This window comes from Dermochelys coriacea, chromosome 15 (genome assembly GCF_009764565.3).
Source record: "Dermochelys coriacea isolate rDerCor1 chromosome 15, rDerCor1.pri.v4, whole genome shotgun sequence".
In the NCBI taxonomy this organism is placed as follows: Eukaryota; Metazoa; Chordata; order Testudines; family Dermochelyidae; genus Dermochelys; species Dermochelys coriacea.
The window spans coordinates 11,910,419-11,934,013 of record NC_050082.1 but is presented as its reverse complement, the minus strand read 5'-3'; the positions used below and the strand labels follow the sequence as shown (position 1 = coordinate 11,934,013).

Genomic DNA, 23,595 nt, shown 5'->3' with positions numbered 1-23,595 from the left:
ATTGGCTAAGCAACTAGTCAACGTGCACAAGAGGATGGCCTTGTCTGTGTGCACAGCCAGAGAAGGAAAGGTCTTAAATACTTTATAAAACTTTGTCCTGATAAATTAAGGAAGCTGTCAGATGCATCTTTCATTTAGAGATAACAAGCTTCAGATATTTTTCCATTTAGACTTACAGGCTTTAAAGAAAAAGATCTAACATCCTGCCTTTTAAAAAAAGTGAGGAGGAAGGACCATTTCCATAAAGAAACTTACACTCAAATAGCACAATTTGGTATCACAGACATGCCACAGGAAGTGGGAGAGGGGCACCTTGGGTTTAAAGCACAAGACTCTCTATTGTACTGAAAGACGACTTTTCCTATGGATGGTCAACCATCCTGTTACGTGGCTTTTAGCTTCCTCCTGTGTTGTGAATTTCAAGTCACTGAAAGAGTGAAGCTTTTAAACTGAGGTCTGTGCTAGGAATTCAAAACATTTTCAATACAATTAACCAAACAAATACATCATGGCTAGACTAACATCCTGGTTCAGTTTGCTGAAGCCTCTATTGTTTTGAAAAATTACATAATCACAGGAGAAATGTGGGGAACTATCTTGTTAGTTCTTTCAGGTTCTGACAACATTAGGACTAATTGAAAAGAAAGCTGAAAATGCAGCAGAAAGCCAAATACAGTGTGTATGTGAAATAATGCAATCTCCAAAAAAGAAGCAACATCTGTCACTGTGAACAGTGATATTAAATGAAAGATCCTGAAAGATTCACCTAGGCTCATCCTACACTAGAAAATTAGGTTGGTTTAGCTACAACAGTCAGGGGTGTGAAAAGTCCACAACCCTGCGTGGCATTATTAAGCTGATCCAAGTCTCCATGTAAACAGCACTAGGTCGACAGAAGAATTCTTCTGTCGACCTAACTATTGCCTCCCAGGGAGGTGGATCACCTATAGCAATGGAGAACCTCTCCCATCAGCAATGAAGCGCTTCAGCAGAGTGCATTTTAAGTGTAGACAAGTCCTTAGAACCTCCCCATTTACTTACTAATAATTTACTTTTAAACTCAAAAGTGTTACATTAGCTGTATTTGTCAGATGGAAATCTAGAGCAAACTCTGAATAGCTGGATATTCAAGTCCTTATCAGCCTTAAATTATTAGTCCTTTATCTGAGTTTCCAATGTGTAATATGTATGATAGTTGTTTTAAAAGTGCCTCAATGGAAGGTCAGATGGCTCTCTTAAAAAAACAAGATCCCAAAACCCCCACATTTGCACTGTGCTGAAAAGTGACTAATTAACTATTCATGCTAGTTAGGTTAGGACTTGTAGCACGTGTTCCTGTAAGAAAGTACAGCACATGCCAGTTTCATTGTGATCTATGCAGTGAACTGTGGAGCAATCTGGTTTGTGCCTTTGGCAGATTTTCATGTGTTTTAGTAAGAGTGTGCAGTATTAAACAGCTTTGCAGTTACCTGATATCCTTCCGTTTTCTTCTGACACCACTTCAGCAAGGCATTTCTTTTGGAACCTCCATATTCTCTTGCAAGAGCAGATAAAGGGTCTTTCCTTTCTTCCCTGAGAGTAAAGGAAAAACAGTAAAGCTTTGATATCACACCACTTTTTGCGATAACTGATAGAAAAGTGAGTACCCATCCCAGTGAGAATAAGGCTCAAAATGCTGTCTGAAGGAGGAATATACCCAGTTAAGCCTGCAAAATTTTCCCTGTTAAGTGGGATCAAATCAATTGTTCCACCGGCAATCACTGTGCATACTGATCAGACAAAAACACTGATTGTGACTGTATTAAGACCTTTTGGCGTTTTCACCACTGGTGTTAGTCAGTTACCACCTCCTTTAGGATTAATTTATTTTAAATTAAAGCCTCCTTTATATACAAACAAGATTTTTTCTAAAAGTTCATAATATTAAGCTAATGTGCTAGACTATACCACCACCCACCTGAACTATAAGCTAATTTAAACAACTTTAATTTGTGTTTTACAACAATAAACTGATGGTATCTCTTTTGCATCTCATGGCTGATTAGGAATGTAACCTTGAAAGAGCAAGAAATTTGAATATTAATAGCACTCAATTACTGCTAACAAACTGTTTGTCTCAAGATCTGAAGGAGGAGGGACATGCTCAAAGAAATAGTCTCTCTGGTCTACTTGATATGCAGGCAATGTTTATTATTTACTTTAGTTGTAATGGAATGGTGTCCAATTCCCACTAAGTGCTATTATAGATATAGGCCCCTAAATATCCATAAGTAATGCATAATTTTCGGTATATTTAGGAATAAGACAAACAAGGATACTGAAAGCCTTGAAAAACTGAGTTTGCCCACTCACCCAGGGAGAGGGAGGGGTTTTGGTTTTTTTTTGTGGGGGGGGGGTATTCATTTTTTCCCTATGATAAAGGTCAGGAGGGAAAACTGTTCCTGGGCTGGTATGTTTTCATGACAATTTTGAATTATAAATATCAGTTTTATTAGACTAAAAATCACAATGCTCAAAATAAAAACTGCTACATTAATAGTGTTACTGAAATTTACATTTCTGTATTTGCAGCAAGTCTTTCTGTAATAAAGGGTTTCTTATACAACTAAAAGGGCTAGGTAGAAAAATCATGGAGCAGGTCCTCAAGGAATCCATTTGAAGCACTTGGAGGAGAGGAAGGTGATCAGGAACAGTCAGCATGGATTCACCCAGGGCAAGTCATCCCTGACCAACCTGATTGCCTTCTATGATGAGATAAGTGGCTCTGTGGATATGGGGAAAGCGGTGGATGTGATATATCTTGACTTTAGCAAAGCTTTTGATATGGTCTCCCACAGTATTCTTGCCAGCAAGTATGGATTGGATGAATGGACTATAAAGTGGATAGAAAGCTGGCAAGATTGTCAGGCTCAACGGGTAGTGGTCAACGGCTTGATGTCTTGTTGGCAGCCGGTATCAAGCGGAGTCTGTCCTGGGGCCGGTTTTCTTCAGCATAGGGGAAAGAGGTAGATATGCTGGAGGGTAAGGATAGGGTCCAGAATGACCTAGACAAATTGGAGGACTGGACCAAAAGAAATCTGATGAGGTTCAACAAGGACAAGTGCAGAGTCCTGCACTTAGGGAGGAAGAATCCCATGCACTGCTACAGGCTGGGGACCGACTGGCTAAGTGGCAGTTCTGCAGAAAAGGACCTGGGGATTACAGCGTACGAGAAGCTGGATATGAGTCAATAGTGTGCCCTTGTTATCAAGAAGGCTAATGGCATATCAGGCTGCATTAGTAGGAGCACTGCCAGCAGATCAAGGGAAGTGATTATTTTCCTCTATTCGGCACTGGTGAGGCCACACCTGGAGTATTGTGTCCAGTTTTGGGGCCCCCACTACAGAAAGGATGTGGAGAGTCCAGCGGAGGGCAACAAAAAAACACTGGGGGCTGGAGCACATGATTTATGAGGAGAGGCTGAGGGAACTGGACTTGTTTAGTCTGCAGAAGAGAATCATGGGGGGGGATTTGATAGCAGCCTTCAACTACCTGCAGGGGGGTTCCAAAGAGATAGGCTGTTCTCAGTGGTGGCAGATGACAGAACAAGGTGTAATGCTCTCAAGTTGTAGTGGGGGAGGTCTAGGTTAGATATTAGGAAAAACTATTTCACTAGGAGGGTGCTGAAGCACTGTAATGGGTTACCTAGGGAGGTGGTGGAATCTCCATCCCTGGAGGTTTTTAAGACCTGGCTTGATAAAGCCCTGGCTGGGATGCTTTAGTTGGGGTTGGTCCTGCTTTGAGCAGGGTGTTGGACTAGATGACCTCCTGAGTTCTCTTCCAACCCTAACCTTCTACGATTCTATGAGGTGTTATGCATTCTAAGTAGCTTAATGAGCAGAAGTAGGGATATTTCAAAAAGGATTTTGCTGTTAATCCTAACGTTCTCTATTTAGAAGAAAAATAACGCTATGGCTAGCTAGTACTCTGTGCATGGTAAAGGAGGATTATTTTTAAATAATTCTATGCATATTTAAGTAAGATTCTCAGATCCCCATGTCAATACTACAAAAAAATTACCCCTTCCAGACACCTGCCATCCAAACACAGCTAGTGCATACTAATTATTTAATCCTTGGCTCTGTGTTCTTTAGGACCAGCCATTTCAACCCCAGCAGAAAATAATGTTCCAGTGGAACTCCTGCAGACATAGACCTGGTTTACACTTGAATTTTACATCAGTACAGCTACATCTCTCAGGTGGTGTGAAGAATCCACATCCCTGAGAAAAGTAGCTACACTGACTTAATCCCTGGTGTAGACAGCATGAGGCAGAAGGACAAATTCTTTCATCGACCCAGCTTCTGTGTCTCAGGAAGGTGGATTAATAACTGTGATGGGAGAATTCCTCCCATTGGTGTAGGTAGTATCTACACCGAAGTGCTACAGTAGACAAGGGTAGACAAGCAGCTGAAATGTATCAATTTCACAAGCCTTGCTGGGGGGAAAAAAAAAATCCTGAAATCTGAATTTCACAGAATTTCATGCACTAATACCTCAGTACAAATGACTATTCTACATGACTTGACTATCTAATTTAATTCCACATGCCATGTAATAGTTCAATGAACTCTGGCTTCAGAAGAAGCAAGATTATGCTCCAATGTCAAATTAAATATTTAAGAAAATCAGAGTTTCTTAGAATAGTCATTGTAATATCAAGTCCTAATGCAAAATTGTAAAGTTGTTCAGAATCAGGCAACTCAAATGCCACACATTGGCATTACAGAGACAAGATGGGTGAGATACATCTTTTATTGGACCAGCTTCTGTTGGTGAGAGAGACAATCTTTCAAGCTTACACAGAGCTCTTCTTCAGGTTTGGGAAAGGTACTCAGTGTCACAGCTAAATACAAGGTGGAACAGATTGGTTAGCACAAGTAGTTAACACATTTCAAGGGACCATTCAAGGTGAAGTGGCCCCTTGAAAAGTGAATAGTGCCTTGAAATGTGTTAGCTACTTATGCTAAACAAGAAAATAAATAAGTATATTTAGACATAAATGCCAATCTCATGAAGAGTTACACTAAAGAAATCAACTTTCTTATATACATTATTTATTTTAGAACTAAAAGACAAACAGAATCAGACACCAATACTGGGTCATATTTAACTTGATAGGCAAGCTAAGGAAAAGTGGTCTTGCTGAATTACTGTAAAATGGTTACACAACTGGCTGAAAGACCATACTCAAAGTGCAGTTATCAGTGGTTCAGTGTCAAACTGGGAGGACGCATCTAGTGGAGTCTCGCAGAAGTCAGTTCTGGGTCTGGTACTACTCAATATTTTCATTAGTGACTTGAATAAAAGTGGAGAGTATGCTTATAAAACTTGCATGCGACACCAAGCTGGGAGGGGTTGCAAGCACTTTAGAGGACAGGATTAGAATCAAAACAACCTTGACCAATTGGAGAACTGGTCTGAAATCAACAAGATGAAATTCAATAAAGACAAGGGCAAAGTACTTCACTAAGGAAGGAAAAAATCAAATGCCCAATTACAAAATGGAGAATAACTGGTTAGTTGGTAGTACCAGGGGTTATAGTGGATCACAAATTGAATCTGAGGCAACAATGTGATGCAGTTGTGAAAAAGGCCAATATCATTCTGGGGTATATTAACAGAAATGTTGTGTATAAGAGACAGGAGGTAACTGTCTCATCCTATTCTGCACTGATGAGGCCTCAGCCAGAGTACTATGTCCAGTTCTGGGCACCAGACTTTAGGAAAGATGTGGACATATTGATGGAGTCCAGAGGAGAGCAACAAAAATGTAAAAGGAACAGAAAACCTGACCTATAAGGTATGGTTAAACCATTGAGCATGTTTAGTCTTGAGAAAAGCAGTGGAGACCTGCTAACAATCTTCAAATATGTTGAGGGCTGTTATAAAGAGGACTGTGACCAATTGTTCTCCGTATCCAATGGAGGTGGGATAAGTAGTAATGGGACTTAAATCTGCAGCAAAGGAGATTTAGGTTAGATATTAGGAAAAACCTAACTAGCAGGGTAGTTAAACTCTAGAATAGGTTTCCAAGGGAGACTATGGAATACCCATCATTGGAGGTTTTTAAGAACAGGTTAAACAAACACCTGTCAGGGACAGTCTAGGTTTAGTTGGTCCTGCCTCAGTGCAAGCAGGGGGCTAGGCTTTACTTCTCAGAAAGTCTCTTCCAGCCCTACATTTCTATGACTCTATGCTGCTAGACTGGTGCCTTAAGGAATTAACTATTTTTTGATATCTCCACATCAGCACACGCTTTAGCAACCCACCTTCTTGGTTAAGTTAATTAATTTGGAGTTTGTGTTTTCATACTAGAATGAAGATTATGCAATGCCACTATAATTTAAGAAAAGAATGGAGATAACGCCCTATAAGATTTGTGACAACATATAAGAAACTTGAGTCAAAATTCTCTTTTCATTTTCATGTTAAGCATGCTGGGTAGCCATGAGGGAACTGTACAGCCTGTTCCCAAATTCCAGTAAGGCACATGGTTTATATCAAATTCTTACTGTTATGAAAACAGTGTGGAAGGAAACAAATGAAAATGAATTGTAGGGAGACAATGAGAAATGGATTGTGATTGATATAAATCTTAAAATGAGTATCTTAGGCCAACTGTATTCCAAATCAAAGAACTGATTTATGGTTTCAAGTTGGAACCCAGGGTGTGTCCACATTTATTGTGTAAATTTGCAAAGGTTTATTTTCTTAAAATCCTTATTTTACATCCTATAATAAAATTTTGCAAGCTACACAAAATATATTAAAAACCCCAACAGTAGTTTTCTTCTGAAGAGGATTCCCATGGGGCAATTATTTTTCATTATACTTCCCCTCCACTGCTCTAATAGCAGCAGGTTTTCTTCCTACAGGGCCTAGCATTCTACTTCATACTTACGCAGCGACGTTGTGTTATTGTGATGGCCATTCTCCATCTATACCTTATTCATAATTGCATGCTTTCATTGCAACCTTTGGTCTGCAAACAGTGCAGGTGTAAATCTTCAGAGTTTAAGATTCATGTAGAAACGTGAGTGAAATTTTTACCCTTACTCAAAATCGAAATGTGGGATTGCCAATAAGCGGTTGTTTCTTTAGTGTTATTTGTAAATTACCTGTAAATTAAATGGACAAACTGTACATAGGCATAGAACTTCACACAATGAATGACAAACTGGCATTATGCTCAAGTATGCATCAACTAATCTCAGTGAAATCATTGCTCTGGATAATGTCCAGAGCTGCAAACAATTTCTCAGTGTTATAATGTATTTATTTATTTATTTATTTATTTATTGATGAGAAGTTTTACTGTCAGGTGATCTTGGGAAAGTCATTTAACTTGTGGACCAGTTTCCCAACCTGTGAAATGTACTTAGCTCACATGTGTGTTGTAAGACTTGATATTTAAAAAACATTTTGAGTCCTTGTACAGAAGACATTATAAAAGTGAATATAAAAATATCAGCATCAGTAGGATGACCTTTGCCACACGCTCTACATGGAGCCAAATCTTAAATTAATGCAAAACTGAGGCTGGTTCAGAATGCTGCAGGTCACTTGTTAAATGTAGTTTCTCACTACAAACATAACTTCAAAGCTCAGAGATCTGTCCTGGCTGTCTGTTGGTTTCCTGATGGAGTTTTTAAGGTGTTGATATCGACCCTTAAGCCTTTAAGTGGCCTGGGATCTGTCTTCCCAAGACACCATGCCTTATGGCGCTACAAAGAGTCTACGCGAAGTTCCAGAGGTTACCGAAGAGCATTATTGCAAAGATAACAGTCAAACGTTGGTGTTTAATGCTTGGACTAAATTCTATGCTTGCATAGTATGGTGTTTCACAGCTCTGAAATTAATACTGGTTTAAAAACATACTGCGTAATAATGGGTTGTACCTTATTCGATTTCGTGTTGTAGGGGTGACAGATGCTGTAGGAGAGGAGGAGAGAGAGAGTTGTGGTGAGGTGGTTCCCATTGCCATGAGAGAGGCTGGAGATGCTCCGTCAGGTGCACTAATGTCCCGTTTGATTTCTTCACTACTTCGTCTAGACACTGAATGGGGGAAAATTCAAAAGCTCTAGAAACCAATATATAACCTCACATTAAGCAAGAAAAACACAAGCCTATATAATTTAATTCTTGATATTTCACCCTTAGTGAAGAATTTTAGGAAAGGACTAAATTGCTAAATTTACCAAAGTTTTGTATGATTAAATTTTACTTGAAGCAAGGGCAATTTGCTGAGTGGATGATTTTATGCCATCTCTCTAACAGTCTTGGAATGTCTTGAGTAGCGGAGACATTACATAAAACCAAACTATTGTATTTTCTTACGGTCCATGCAAAAGTAGTTATGAGGCTAGAATTTTGGGGTTTTTTTTTTTTTATAATTTGTTCAAATATTAAAAAGAAAAGGAGTACTTGTTAGTGTCTAAGATGCCACAAGTACTCCTTTTCTTTTTGAGAATACAGATTAACACGGCTGCTACTCTGAAACCTGTCAAATATTAAAAGTTCAGTAAAATAAAACAGACACCTGAGTGAAAGTTGTCAGATGATGTGAAGAAGAAATCCTATTAGCTGTGACAGCTGGCCTTATCAGTAGTCAGAGGGAAATTCTTATTAACAATGAAAAGTACCCATGTAACACCCTGGAACAGTATGGACTGCTATTAAGTTTGCCTGATGAAAATTTTAATTATGAAGTGACCAAGACGATCTGTTACTTTACACAGAAAGAAGCTACAGTGATTTACCACAGGGCAAACAGTTTGCGTTTCACCTGCTGGTGCCAACACCACATCCTGAACGTATATCAAAACTCAGAATGGCTGTGTAGCAGCATGTTCTTCTTCTATATAGAGTACTTTCTAGTTAAATAAAAGTAGGGAAGCTGAGTTTTGCTTCCTAAACCTGCAAACAAGCTACTGATTGCATCTGTGCAAGACAGAAAAATACAAAGTGCTCCAAATACTTCCAGAGAGATTTAATTTCTATTGGTATCAGGGACTATGTTAATTTATAAATACCTTACACAGTAAATTAGGAAGACATTGAAATAAAAATTACAAAATATCGATAAAAGACATCTGAAAATCCTGTTTAAAATATTATTTTCTTACTTATATCACAAAATTGAAAGCTTTAAAAATACAATTTACTTTTCACCATTTATAGTATTTACTTGCTTTTATACATCTCTCTCTCAACTTGGATGGAAAAAAGAACATATTCAGACCCACTTTTTGTTTGTATTCTGAACCACTCCCAGGTTCTCAGTGATGCAACGTATGTGCTGCACATATTGCATGGGAAGGTTTGTTTAAAAATATCCATTGGAATTTAGAAATAGGTACATGGTTTTATATTGTACTTAGGTTTGTTTTTATTAATCTAGGGTTTGGTTTTTGTTGTTGTTTTTGTTTTTTTACTTCAAATTAGCATGGACTCGACTTTCTATATAAACTAAATGACACTGATACTGGTGGCCCATGTAAATATTTTCAGTTTTGGAAGCATAATTTTAAAAATGATTAATTACGAACACATTCACTTCCCCTATATGGTTAGCACAAATTTTGCATAGTGACATATAAAGGAGTATGTTTAAATGCTTTATAGTAACCATTTCATATATTAATGTATGATAATATGCTACCACAAAACCTAGCAGTCTCATATTTAAAACAAATAAGCTGGATGGAATTCTTTGCAATGGGAGAAGACCTATATATACACCTGAAAAAGAATAAAGAAAAGCATATTAAACTGCTGTCTATTAAATTAACTAGATAAGGCAGAAGTCTGAGTGTACTGCCATTGTTTTATCACTTAAAAAACTTGTATCCAAAAGGCAAAAACTAAAAACTTGTAACAAACATTTCTGCATACCTTGCAAGTCAAAATTCTGTGCAACATTGAGTAGAAAGGTTAGAGAGCAATACCCATTTCCTGGATGGCTGAAGATGAGTCATGCATGAATCTTGGTTCTAGTGTATACACACAACTATTAAAATATGCCATAGGAGGAAATTGTTCCACAGAGTTAAGCTGCTCAGTTCTGTTTGATCTAATAGGTCGGAATGCTTTATCAAGGGCTTTTATGTTTTTTTCATGTATAAATGTAAGATTAGACTGACATTTAAAAATAAACAATTCCAAACAAGCAAGTGGTGCTTGCATACATCAACTGCTAAGTGGTTATAGAATCTATCAGTCAGAATACAGAAATTCTCTCTAAAAACAGTAGATTGGGCATGTAACTACAGCACTGAAAACAGGGGGTTCCTCCTTTGATCAGGCAACTAGATACATGTTATTACCTGAAATAGATTTGGCACTTTCCATGGCAGGTACTCTTGGCAATGAGGCTGGTCTGCTGGTAGAGGAAGTTCTCAACAAATGTTCTTCTCAGAGGAAAAAAAAAATAACCAGATGAGTCACTAATGCAGATTTCAGTTGTAGGGATGCAATCAGTGTGGAGACCGTGATTGTCATTTATGAATTATAGAATTGGTTCATCTAGCTTACTGTGTCAGATAACTGACTATATGTCTACCTAGAAAGAGGCCGAAGGTTTGTCCATTACCATAAAGTTCACCATGGAGCCATCCTAACCATCCCCCCACAACATCACTTAATAGACTGCTGCTATGATTTGCTATAATGAAGCTTGTAAACAGAAGGCTGGGCAAGAAACTCTGTCTCATGGAGTAGTTCTGGCGTGTGCTAAGTCAGGCAGTAGGAGGTGCTACTAAAGTAGATTGCTGTCATCCTCTATGGATAGGTCCCTACCAAATTCATGGCCATGAAAAACGCGTCATGAACCGTGAAATCTGGTCTTTTGTGCGCTTTTCCCCCATACTACACAGATTTCCCGGGGGAGACCAGCATTTCTCAAACTGGGGGTCCTGACCCGAAAAGGGGTTGTGCAGGAGGAAGGGATGGTTTGCAAGGTTATTTTAGGGAGGTCACAGTATGGTCACCCTTACTTTGGGGCTGCTTTCAGAGCTGGGCGGCCAGAGGGCGGTCGCTGTTGGCCAGGCACCCCGCTCTGAAAGCAGCACCCACCAGCACCTGTGCAGAAGTAAGGGTAGCAGTATCACAACCCACCTACAATAACTTTGTGGAAAAAAACACCCTCTCAATCCTTTTTGGGTCAGGACCCCTGCAATTACAATGCTGTGAAATTTCAGATTTAAATATTTAAAATCATGAAATTTGCGATTAACATCTTGTGACCATGAAATTGACTACAATGAACTATGAATTTGGTAGGCCCTTATCTATGGAGTTCAAATCCATCGTTGTCGTAACAAAATCTTTTATCATCCCATGTACAATAGTAAGAAACTGCTTTAAACGCTAAAATGATGAAAGATTAGTTCTGCACACTGGCAGTCAATGAAAAATTAATTTCTTAAAAAGATAAATCTAGCAATAAAATGGATTTTGTATAAACATAAGACCCATTTTGATCCAACTTTTAGATTAAAAATAAATTTTAAATCAAATTCTTTAAAATAATGAGCACACAAGAGACACCTGGTTCATGAGTTATACAGCAATACATTGTTAATAAGTACATAAAATCCAAAGAGTCAGTAACTTTTTGAAGAAAAATGAACAGAAATGATTTAAATATATAAATGAACCTAATTCATTAACAGAATATATTGGTATATGAGCAACATAGATAGGTGTAAAAAATACAAATATATACATTTGAAAAGTAAACAGATTTCTTACCTACCATGCCTAGTGTTCAGATTTTTGTCTCTCTCTGGTATAAGTTGATTATATTAAATGCATAAAACAATGTAAAGAATGCAGCTGCCTTTTTGAGCACTTAATATATTAAGGTTATTAACTCTTGCAGGAGAAACAACTCTGAACACAGGTCCTGGCAGGCAACAAGCCTTTCAGATTACTTTGAGAATGTACACATTTCTAATGTTTATGTCTACCCATGTATTCTGTTACAACAATTTAAGATGCTAAATCATTTACTTGATAAAGCATTTCAATTTTACTTAAAAAAAAATCGAAGTATTCTAAAAGTAAACCCCCCACTTTACTGAGTGCATAACCCCAATATGCAGTCAACAAAAGTACAGAAAGAAGTCTGGCATATATAGATATAATTAAAGAGGAAATATACCGCTTGGAGTCATATGGGGATTATCTTGAGAAAATATCTACAAAAAAGCTCCCAAACAGGCATAAATCAGACAGCTACACCCTGCATACGAAAACAATTCATTCTTGCAGGAAGGGCACATTGTGAATAGAGTTTGACAGACAAAACAAAGTTACCAGAACAGGGAACGATTAGGAAATAGAGATATCAACACTTGTTAACTTAATTCAGTTTTCTGTCTTGCTGTCAAAGTACCATTTCTTGAATATTGATAACATAGCAAAGAAAATGTAATTCATTTGCATGTGATAGCGCACCCTGTATTTTTAATCTTGAAACCATGGCCAGTAATACAGTAATTACATACAAATGTCCTCTTTTTAAGACTTTGGACAGTCCTCTGGGACAAAGTAGCATGACTTCATGTCATGAGTGCCATGCTGGTCTGGGCTTTGCATTGGACTTGAATACATTTTGGCACTTTTAAAGGCATGCATATCTTGATTGCAGGACATGGGATGGCTCTGTCAAAAATTCATATGAGCATGAACTCTACAGAATTCATACATGAGAGAGACAACCTTTTAAAATTTTTTTTAGTAATTCACCAAAGACACAAAAGGGAACATTGGAGCTCTGTGTTCCACTAACAGAGACCAAAAGTTTGGAAAACTATAACTAAGGCTACTTTTATGTCACGGAGATCATGGAAGTAATGGAATCTGTGACTTCCAGAGACCTCCCTGACATTCTCTGCTGCAGTCCCAGGAGCTGTGGGACTCTGGAGGTGGCAGCTAGAGGGGCACTGGCAGGGTTCCAGTGACAGGCGACAATGGGCCCCCTGCAAGGTTCTGGTGACAGACTCCTGAGGGGGCCCTCCTCAGGATTCCAGCAACGGGCGACAGCCTTGCGAGGAGCGGGTGGGAAGAGATGCCTTGGGTGAGTGGCTGGGAGTGTCCAATTTTCAATCTGGGAAATATGGTCACCTTGCAGCTTCCAGATGCCGTGGGCAGAGGGAGGCCCCCATGCAGCTTCCAGATGCCGCGGGCGGAGGGGGACTCCCAGCAACTCCCAGCCACCGAAAACCAAGGAGCCGCAGCAGCAAAAATCACAGACAGGTCACAGGGTTCCGTGAATTTTTGTTTATTGCCCATGACATGTCCATGACTTTTACTAATAAAAACCATGACAAAAATCTTTGCCTTAACTATAATTCATGAGATAATTAATGAGGGAAGATACACACCTGGAAATTTCATTTAAATATAAATTATATAGAGTGTCAAATACTTGACAGGAGGAAGCCAGTGTTTATGGTGAGGAATACCCTGCTGGGAATGGCTGAGGTAACCAATTCCAATGTACCAGCCTGTGTGTGATACTAGTCTATAAAAATGAATTGTACTTATGGTAATTGACAAGGCTATTGAAAGTGAAACATTAGAATTTGATATATTACAAGCAAAAGTTATCAGATTGAAAATGAAAGGAATGATCACAACTTAATAGCAGGTGCAAGCTGCATAAGTGAAGAGTTTCTAAAAGCTGTTTGCTGCACATTCAGGAAACAGAAACTAGGTGGCTCATAAAAAAGGCCATCCATCTGCTGTCACACGTCAGATCTGGAAGAGTTGCATGTAAAACTGGCCAGTGTCAGTAAACGTTCATTCCACACAAGTCAATTTGCCGTTAGTTACACGTTGCACTTGTAGAAAAAGCTATATATTCTTTTAAGGTCAAATTAACAATAAAAAGTCATAATGAAATATGACTCTTAGGATTTCATTTATGAATCTGTTCTGAATAATTAATGTAGTTTCAAGTAAACAATATTTAATTAAAACCACTTTGAAACAAAACAGGTAGCTATTGCAATCCATATAAAACAAAAACTGAATCCTTTCAAGGGTCTTTATAAGGGAAAGTAAAGAAAAATATTTGGATGCTCAGGATCCCCTCAATCTTTTGAACTGGGATTATATATGGAATATGTTTAATAAGCTCTGGCAACAATTTTCAAAGACAGATTAATTGTGCAAACAGCTACAACATTCAGAAAAGTACCAGGAATTATTTGCTTTGGGAAAACAATTCTTGAACTGCAGTGAAAAAAATTTACATTTCATGAGAAATGGTCTCTCTCCATGCATCTTTTTGATAACAGACATATAAATTGAAATGCACCAAGGTTGTGTGTTTCAGCCTCTCTCTGAAATTCCTAGTTTTTGTGGTCCAAGTCACACTCAGTATTTATTTATTTATTTATTTTTTCTTACTGAGAAAAAATGAGTGAAAGCACCACTACCCACTTTACTCTATATATTAAAGAGACCAATTACAAGCCAATGGTAGCACAAGTTTTACAAGAAGTAAAGCTAATGAAGTAGAACACATACCTTGAACAGGGATTTCTGCATAGCTTGGTCTTTTGTCTGACAAAGGTGTAAGAGGTTTGGAGGTTGATATTGGTCCACTTATAGAATGCCTCTGAAACAGCAAGGTATCATATAGTAACATTTAATTTGAAGATAAAGAGGAACCATCAAAATGCACTGTAAAGAAGTAACCTCTAGTTTGAGTTTGAGGAGTTAATAACTGTATAAAGTCAGCTTAACAAAAAGAACCAGTACACTTATCGTAGTGTCAGAATGTGGCATAAATATATTCAGGTTGATATAAGGCAACATGAAAAGAGAATTCATGCTCATTTTTGCTTCTGTGAGATATATAAAGGCGGCAAATATTACTTTTTCATCTGAGATCTGGTCTACACACAGACATTGCACCAGTTTAACTAAAATTGAAATATTAAAACCAATGCAGCTGTGTGTATAAAATGTGGAAAGAGTCCACACACACAACTGCACTGGTTTAATATTGCAACTTTAGTTAAACAGGTGCAACTTCTATGTGTAGACAAGCCCTAAGTCTTACTGCCTATGCATTTACATTATTCACACAAAGGTCTCATTTACCAAATGATAGTAGGTTTGACATAACAGGTACTAAGGAATTGAAAAATCAAATCAAAGAGTGATTTTTATTCAGAATGACAGTTTGGTTTGGTTAACACCTATTTAATTATGATATCAATCTAATTACTTTTCATATGAAGGTCCTCTGAATTGCAGTTCTATTCTGAAAGGTAACTATGTAAAATTAGCACAATTTTAACAGATTTTTGGCCTGTGTGAATCCAGGGTTACATCTTTTTAGTGATACAAGTAAGTTCTCACTGCTCTTTACAGAGCCTACTTGACAAAAATTGAGCTGGATTTTTTCTTGTTCAACTGAATTTACTAAATTCCAACCAGTTACACTTGTGGAAACTCACTGACAAAACAGTGGAACTCCAAAATGCCAGGTCTAAGCTCACTTTCAGAGTAGAGCTGCACTTTAATGTTGATTTTTGTGACATGGGACTCCACTGTTAAGTACATACAAAATTTTTTCATAGTATGTCCCATATATTGTCAACAGGAGACCTCACATTCCATTCAAGCACAGCCTCCTGGATACCATCGTTGAGGAACTACAGCAACTAGTTTCCTAATATTTTTCTTTGTAAGCATTTACGTATTTTTAGCTGTAATGAATCTTTACTCTCTGAAAAGAAGGAGAGCCAGCATTGCGTGATCCGATAATGTTCTACAAATCACATGCAAATCATGTGTGGACTACTGTTTTGGAATCAATAGGCTATAACTATGGAAATACATATTTGTTCTGAAATCTGGATTTTGCATACAGCGCGTTGCCATTCTACCACTACATGTCTGAATCGGCCTTGTTTTGAAAAGTGTCAATCTGCAGTATTTTCCAGTGAAATCACACACACCTACTGGATGCACACACTATTCTTTCAGTAGTTGAATGAACTGTACAGTTTGATAATCATTCTCTACAGTCACCGAGACAGCAGTTAATTTACAGAGGGAATCAGGAAAGACTGTCTGCATTATTTCCTGAAAAATTTAATTTGGTTTCAAAATATCTAACGCAAGTTCTAGTATACTTTCATTATTTATTTCCCTTGTCCCTCTTAACTATCTGATCAGCCTGCTAAAGAGTTCAAAATGAACATCTTGTCAGCTTCCCATCTGGCCTATGCTAAAATAAGATGGCTAAATGAGTGGGCCCCCTTATCTTCAGGAGATTAAAGGCTCAGGTGCTTCTCATACCAAGCCATGTAGAGAAGCTAAACTCAAAGATATGATTTAAAAAAAAAACACAAAAAACCACCTTAAAATATAGAGTTTGCATACACAGGATTACCAGGCTACTTACTCTAGTGGGGCTCTCATATACAACAACCTTTTTGCACTGGCAAGAAAATGAGAAAACTGCCAATGTCCAGGAGTCTAACCCCCATAATACAGCAAGAGGAATTATATTTCATCACTTCATTATCAGATTATCTATGGGATCCTAAATTAATGCTATAAAGATGAATATTTTTGTATAAACATGCTGACAACTGCAAATCAAGTAAACCCTGGGAGAGCTAGTTCTAATCCATGCACTAAATGCTTATGATAGCTAATTTTAAAAGCTAATGTTCTCCACTTATTCAGAAACTTTAACTACCATGTCAGAGTGAATTTCCCTATTTTACAAAGCAAAAGAAAACAACAGCTATAACTGAAAGAAAAGGATAAAATTAAAAAAAGAAGAGGAATAAATACATTTTATTTTGGCTAGGCACTGTTTACTCAGATCACACACAGTCTCAACTCAATCAAGGCTTCCCACTGATGTCCTGGGGGCTATGCCTCTCCCAAATATTAAACATAATTGTACCTGGCCTGCCAAAATTGAGAAGCCAAAACTCTTGGCGGTACAGCAGTAAGGATTGTAAGATTTAAACCTAAACCTGTCCCATATTTTTCTAAGATCCTCCACCCCTCACCTTCTTTAAAAAACAAAAACAAACCCACCCCTCGAAGGGTTTGTTTTTAAACACTTTCCTCTACCAAGGATCATCAGGCAATCACCTGCTGCATTGCCTATCTTTGGGCTAGCCCTGTAAGCACTCCAGCACTCTTAGCATACAGCGGTGGTTTTCAAACTGGGTTATGCGAGATCTCGTCAGGGGATACGTGAGAAAAATCCCATAATGATGGACAACGCATTTTATTTAGTAAGACTTGGCAATCTAATCATAGGCATATTATGTCCCTATTTCAGATGAGGGTATGTATTAGATTATTATTTGGAAAGGGGTACACAGCTGAAAAAGTTTGAAAACCATTGGCATAAAGGATGAAGGAAAACCTCTCTTTCCAATTCTACCATCCTCAAACACTCCACATTAGTGGAAACCTCCCCCACCCTCCAGGAGAAAGCTCCTGCTAAAGCCTATATAAACATGGAGCCTCCACAGTATTCCTAGCCTGGAAGCAAGGGAACACAGCTCCAGACCTCCACCTACCCATGTTTCAGTACTACTTCCCCAACCCCCATGTTCTTCTATGTACAGTACTTTAAAAACAAACATTCTTTGAGAGAGGGTCAGATAAGTGACAGTCTTACTCAGCTGGTAACTTTCGGTATGTTAGTCATTTCTGTTTGTCATAAAACAAGTTGGTTTGATTTTCTGCTTTTTACTTCTGTTGGCACTTCAGAGCCAATACCATTATATCCAGCCATGTCTACTCTAGCTAATTTCCCCTAGAATTTTCAATCATTCATGCCACCAGTGTTTGCACTAGTGTAGATAGGCAACAGATATTCTGCGAAATTTTAGGGGGAAATGGATCAACTGAAATTATTTACCAGGTTCCAACCAGCAACATCGGTATTAGCCTACTAAGACAGTGACATGCAGCATAGATATATCACTAAGGGAATAATCTGCCCTGCAGAACATTAATTACACACGAGGAGGTGCAAGAAACAATTTTGTTTGACTGAGCCTACGATGAGCATAAGGGATGGCATTACACACTTTACAAGTAAACTAAACTCATTTGATATAGAATCAGACACTAGTATGGAAACTGACACCCCCTGCCCCCCAGAAAAAAACCTAAAAAATCCCACGAAGTCACTGTTGAACTAGATTTGTCACTAGAACTGCGCTTTAAGTGTAACATTAACTGACTCCTACAAGCCAGTTCTGAGGAACTGGACATGTCAACAGTCAAAGCCCACAATACTAAAAACAAAATGTTATCAAAAGGACAAAAGGGATACACGTCTTCAATACAAACAATGAAGGATGCACCGATGTGAGCCATAATGTTAAATATCGATATAAAAGACAAGCCGCAATTTGTATTCTGTAGCTCCTATTGGTCACTTTTCAAACTACATTAAGAACTCGCAGGAGGAAAGGGGTGAGGATGTTAAATTTGAATGAACTGTATAATGAAAGATGTCCACCGTCTTAAATAAACTGGACCTTCCATTCAGGGCTGTTCCCAAAAAAATAAAGGTATTTTATAAAAAGTAAAATTATACTTGCTCTTTATATAAAAATAAGTTTGATATAAATATACCAAATAGTATATGGGAGTCAGCAAAATGTACATTCTTGTTTGCCAGCAAGGGTGCAGGCTTATTCTAAACCACATTGGAGAGCTAAAATCAAAACTAAAAATGCCTAGAAAACATTAACAGTGGAGGGGAAAGGTATTATTGATATTTACTTTCAAATAGAAATACATATTAATTTACCCCTGGAGTAAGGAAGAATCTGGCCTAATATGTTTAACAAAAAAGTGGTCTCAGAATTACAAATAAGATTTACTATGCTAAGAGAGGAACAGCAAGCGCACAATCTCACTAACAATAAGAAAATTTAAGGTCAGTTACTTTTTTCTCACTGCCATTTTCAGGCTGAAGGAAAAAGTTCTGCTAGATAGTAATGATCTCCTGCTTATTATCTTTTAGCATAAATAATTAAGTTAACAGTTTCAGACATCAAAAATCTAATTTTAAATGTTATGGTGTTGGTACTTTCTTAGGTTAATACAGAAATCCATCATGCAGAAAATAATTTGATTAAGTTAGGCTTCCTGGAAATCATCCAGGCTAGAACAATGGGAGTTACTATCGATTCATAAAGAGAAACAGAAACATAATCCTTTGAAAAAGGAAAGTAATCTGCATGTACGTAGGTTTTTCAATTTGAGAGGCAGAATGGTGATGGACTGAGTTAGCCCATTAAACTCCAAAGATTGTATTTTAAATCCCTGGTGGACATTGGTAAACATCGCTAAACCATAGTCCTGAGTACCTCAGGTTAGTTGTAAAAAGTGTGTGGGGAAGCCAGTACACATTACCAATCTCTGTCTGCTTATCCATAAGTTATTATATATTTATATTACAGTAGAGCCTAATTACAGAGGGCCTAATCAGGACTGGGTCCCCTTTTGCTAGGTGCTGTACAAGCAGAGGCAGACATGGTCCCTGCAATGAAGAGCTTACACTCTAAGACCTTAGTGCTATTAGTCCAGGGTCATGAGAATTAAATATACAACATTTTAAAAAATAATGTTTTCCGGGGGCGGGGGGGAGAAAACTATGTATTCGATTTTTCTCTTAACCCTGTTTTATCAGTTTTCTAGCTACTGAGAGGGAAATATACTACTCATAATTCCCCATCGAAGGAGATATCTTCTTTTGTACTTTTACATTGAGTGCCTCACTCATGCATTGAGATGAAACCTGATCTACACATGGGAAATTTTCCCCATTAAAAATTCTCCATTATTGCCAACACCGGTTCAGATAAATCCATGGTAGGAGCCTTAGTGTAACGGGGCTGTCAGTTAGACCTTCTTTGAGCTAGATGGCCGGGATTACAATATAGGTAGCAAGTCAACTCTAGGGCTCCATTGTCGCAAACAGCCGTAGAGAGGGAAAAAAAGTTAGAAAATGAGGAATTTTTGCTATCACAGTTTAAGGAGTAACAGTGACAATCACAGAAATACTCCACTTTGACTAAGTCTTATCGCTCTACCTATGTGCTTTCGGCTGAGGTGAAAACGGAGGGGTGAAACACCATGCTGGGCTACACTTGCCGATGTCACTCATCAGCATAGAGCAGGAAAATGCATGTAAGACAAATATTGCAGTCGAGTCAAAAGTAATTTAAAATACTAGATTAAACATAACCCAGTTTGCTCAGCAAAGTCAAATACGACACTAGCATTTAAGCCCAATGTTGGTGACATCCTCTTACTGAAGTGACACCGAAGTACAGACACCTCTTTTCCTAAAGTGTTTTGCAATATAAGTATGCACTGTTAAACAGCTGCTCTACTCCACCACGTTGACTGCATTTTAGTGGAAGGCATAACAATTCCTAGATATGCTGCAGTTATTACTATATTTTGTAATCTTTATAGGTGCATAAAGTAAGATTAAAAATGTTAAACAAAATGTTTAATATTCACGCATTAGATTTGCCAGAGATGCCTGACACACGTAAGATAGTTTGAGTGCTGATAAAATGGATCAAATCACAGAAACCAGCCTACCAGTAGTCTAGGGAAGTGAGATCAGCAGAAGAAGGAAAAGAGGAGAAATACCTCTCTCAACGGCCAGGACTGGAGTGGAGAGAGAATACAAGTAAAAACAAAAGAGACACCTTAATGCTTTCCTTTTCTGAATTGGAAGAGCATAGTAAGATATTGCATTGAAAATACTAAACAGCAACATGCTATAATTGGGCTGTGATGTTCTATCACACAATGATACTGACTTGGATCAGCAAGGGAGGTGTTATCCCTATGTTTGCATCTGGTCTTAAATGCAGATGGGTCTCACTCCAAAACCTGGTTTTGACAGTCTATCAGGATGGGAATAAATGGGATTTGTGTTGGCATACAGATTGTCATACTGACCCAGAGTCTCTGCTTGATCAGATAAGTGCTACCACAAAGAAACTGAGTCAGCAATGATATGTATGTCTACCCTACCACATAGGGCATGCTTCCCACAGCACACAGATATGGGCTAGCTCTGCTCAGGCTAGTGCAATAAAAACAGCAGCATGGGCAGTGACTCAGGCTAGGCACCCAAGTATGAACCAGGGGGTCAGGCATGATTGTGCTCAGGCAGCTAGCCCAAGCTACTGCTTGTGCCACTGCAGCCACATCAATGTCTTTAGTATGCTAGCTCAAGATTAGACTTGTTCTAAAGGATTTCAGTACTCATGCAGTGGACAACTCTTCCAGCTTAACTCAGATCTCATGGCCACAATGACAAACTTGGAACTGTCCCAGGCTGTCACACTCTTAAATCTTGATTTCCAATGTAACTAGAGAAGGAATAATGAACAGAGTATGTCTCCCCTGACATCACTGGTAGGGGAGACTTGATAGAAGACAAATTCTAAGAAGCAGGCTGAACTGAATTATTTAGTGTCTTGAAGGGGAAGACAGTAGAAATCAATGTGGTAACATGATGGAAATTCTCTGGGTATCATTATATCATTCCTTCACTATAAATGGCTGTTTAGATATAATACAACATAAGTAAGGTCAACACAGAAAAGTCTCTCTGCATAGTCACACACGTTCAGTAAAACCACTTATTTTCAAAAGAAATTAGAGGCAAAGTTGCTCTGTTACACTATTACGTTCCTTTTTCAGGGAATTACTTCCATTCCAGAGAATATCCCACTTCTGACATTCTGCTTGTGCACCAGAAGTGCAATTCAAGATTCAAATTTTGGCAGACAAAGAACCTCAAATGAAAAGTAACAAGCATCATGTGCTAGCTCCCCACTAGTTTAAGATGTTATTTTGGTTACAAAGAACTGAAGTTCATGGTTAATTTATGAATAAATAAAGCAAATAAGCCTCAGGCTACAGTGAAAAGCCTTTGGGGTTGCCAGACCTCTAGTCTAGCCTTTCAGAATGTGAGATTAAGCATGCTATTTTCATGAGCAAAGAAAAAATATAAAGGAGGATCAATGCCGACTGAACCCCCAGCTGATACAAAGCTAATCAGATCCAGCTGTCTTCTGAAAAACACTGTCACTGCTGACTAAACCACAGAAAGCAACAAATTTTCTGATTAAAACATTAATTTCTCCACTTCTGTTTTGAAGCTATAATTGTTCATCTTAAGAATCTGAGTCTCAGTGTGAAGGGATATGACTTATCAATATCTGCACTATAAAATGCTGCCATACTTGGACAACAGGTTTCAAACATTATTCCTTCATTGCCACAAGCCAGGGTTCAAAAAGGTGCTTCCACTCACAACGATTGTAAAATTGTGCCACCACATATTACAATAAATTGGCAGTATTTCTGGCTTCCAATACTCTGAATCTAATAGTCTAATAATCTAATCTACTGATAAGTGAGCATACACTATCACCAAAGGAAATGAGCACTGCCAGTTCCTTAAAATGCTTCATCCTGCCAACAACTGCTACCTTTACTCTTATCTATTCTGAGCCTAACCCGGCTGGCTTTCATCCACGTCCACACATCATCCTGATACTGAGAAAACAAAACAGCGATGTCCAGGTTCATAGAAAGCAAGACTGAGCAATATGCTCCGTATACTGATAACTATGCAATCCTGTGATACTTAATGTTCTCCCCTAGCAGTTGAACAAAGGGGTGGGAGGCTGGAAAGGGGACAGAGAACTTAGGGTACATCAACACGTTGAACATAACTCTCTGGATCCTATATAATGAATTAAAATAGCCAATTTATGACTTCATCCCTCTAATACAGGTCCTATAGTGAGGCCCACAACACTGATAAATTTGTATCAAAAGCTGATAACCAATTCCACACAGATGCATGACCTCTATTGCCCAAAGGAGACAGAGGACTGAAAACTGACAGACGAGTTCAGGACGATTGAAGTTAGTCTTCCATATTACAAGAATATCAATTCTCAGTAGCACAGGAATAGTTAGTATCTGACTATAGAATTTGATTTTTCAGTGTTTCTTACTGAATGACAGCCCCCCCTCCGAAAAACACCACCACCACCAAAACACTCTACAAGTTACACATGCATTAAACAAACCTTTGGTAATTTTTTTAGTACTCCAGTTGGTTAAAGATGTCACATAACGAAACAGTACATGCAATTAATATGTCCCTTCATTATAATATACCCCAATAGAAAATATTGCTTAAAGGGGCACTCACAAGTGTCTCCCCATGGGAAGCAAAGTTGGCCCTGACAACATCCTTGGAAATGGGGAGGGAAGAGAGAAAAACTGCCTCTGTATCAACAGTAAAATATGGGGGAGAGGTTGTTTCACCCTAACATAACTGGACTTTAAGGACAATAATTTTTTTTGAAGTGCCCTTAGGCTGTTCAGTTTGTCAGTTCCTTTGTCCAACTCTACATTTCAGAAACTAGTTTACCTGAGGCAATATTTTACTACTGTTGCCCACAAAGTCAATCAATCAGCATCTGTATAATA

The 23,595-nt window shown here is 38.2% G+C and overlaps 1 protein-coding gene across 5 annotated transcripts in view; it reads right to left on the bottom strand.

Annotated features, from left to right (window-relative positions):
- SPECC1L (sperm antigen with calponin homology and coiled-coil domains 1 like) overlaps positions 1-23,595 on the bottom strand; it is a 113,328-nt gene that overhangs the window by 36,348 nt on the left and 53,385 nt on the right. For all 5 annotated transcript variants that reach the window (XM_038373029.2, XM_038373028.2, XM_038373032.2 and 2 more), the window contains 4 exons: positions 14,581-14,671; positions 10,368-10,451; positions 7,941-8,097; positions 1,470-1,572 (listed from right to left, as the gene is read on the bottom strand). In XM_038373029.2, coding sequence (XP_038228957.1) covers positions 1,470-1,572; positions 7,941-8,097; positions 10,368-10,451; positions 14,581-14,671 — 435 coding nt within the window. The remainder of the gene's footprint in view (positions 1-1,469; positions 1,573-7,940; positions 8,098-10,367; positions 10,452-14,580; positions 14,672-23,595) is intronic.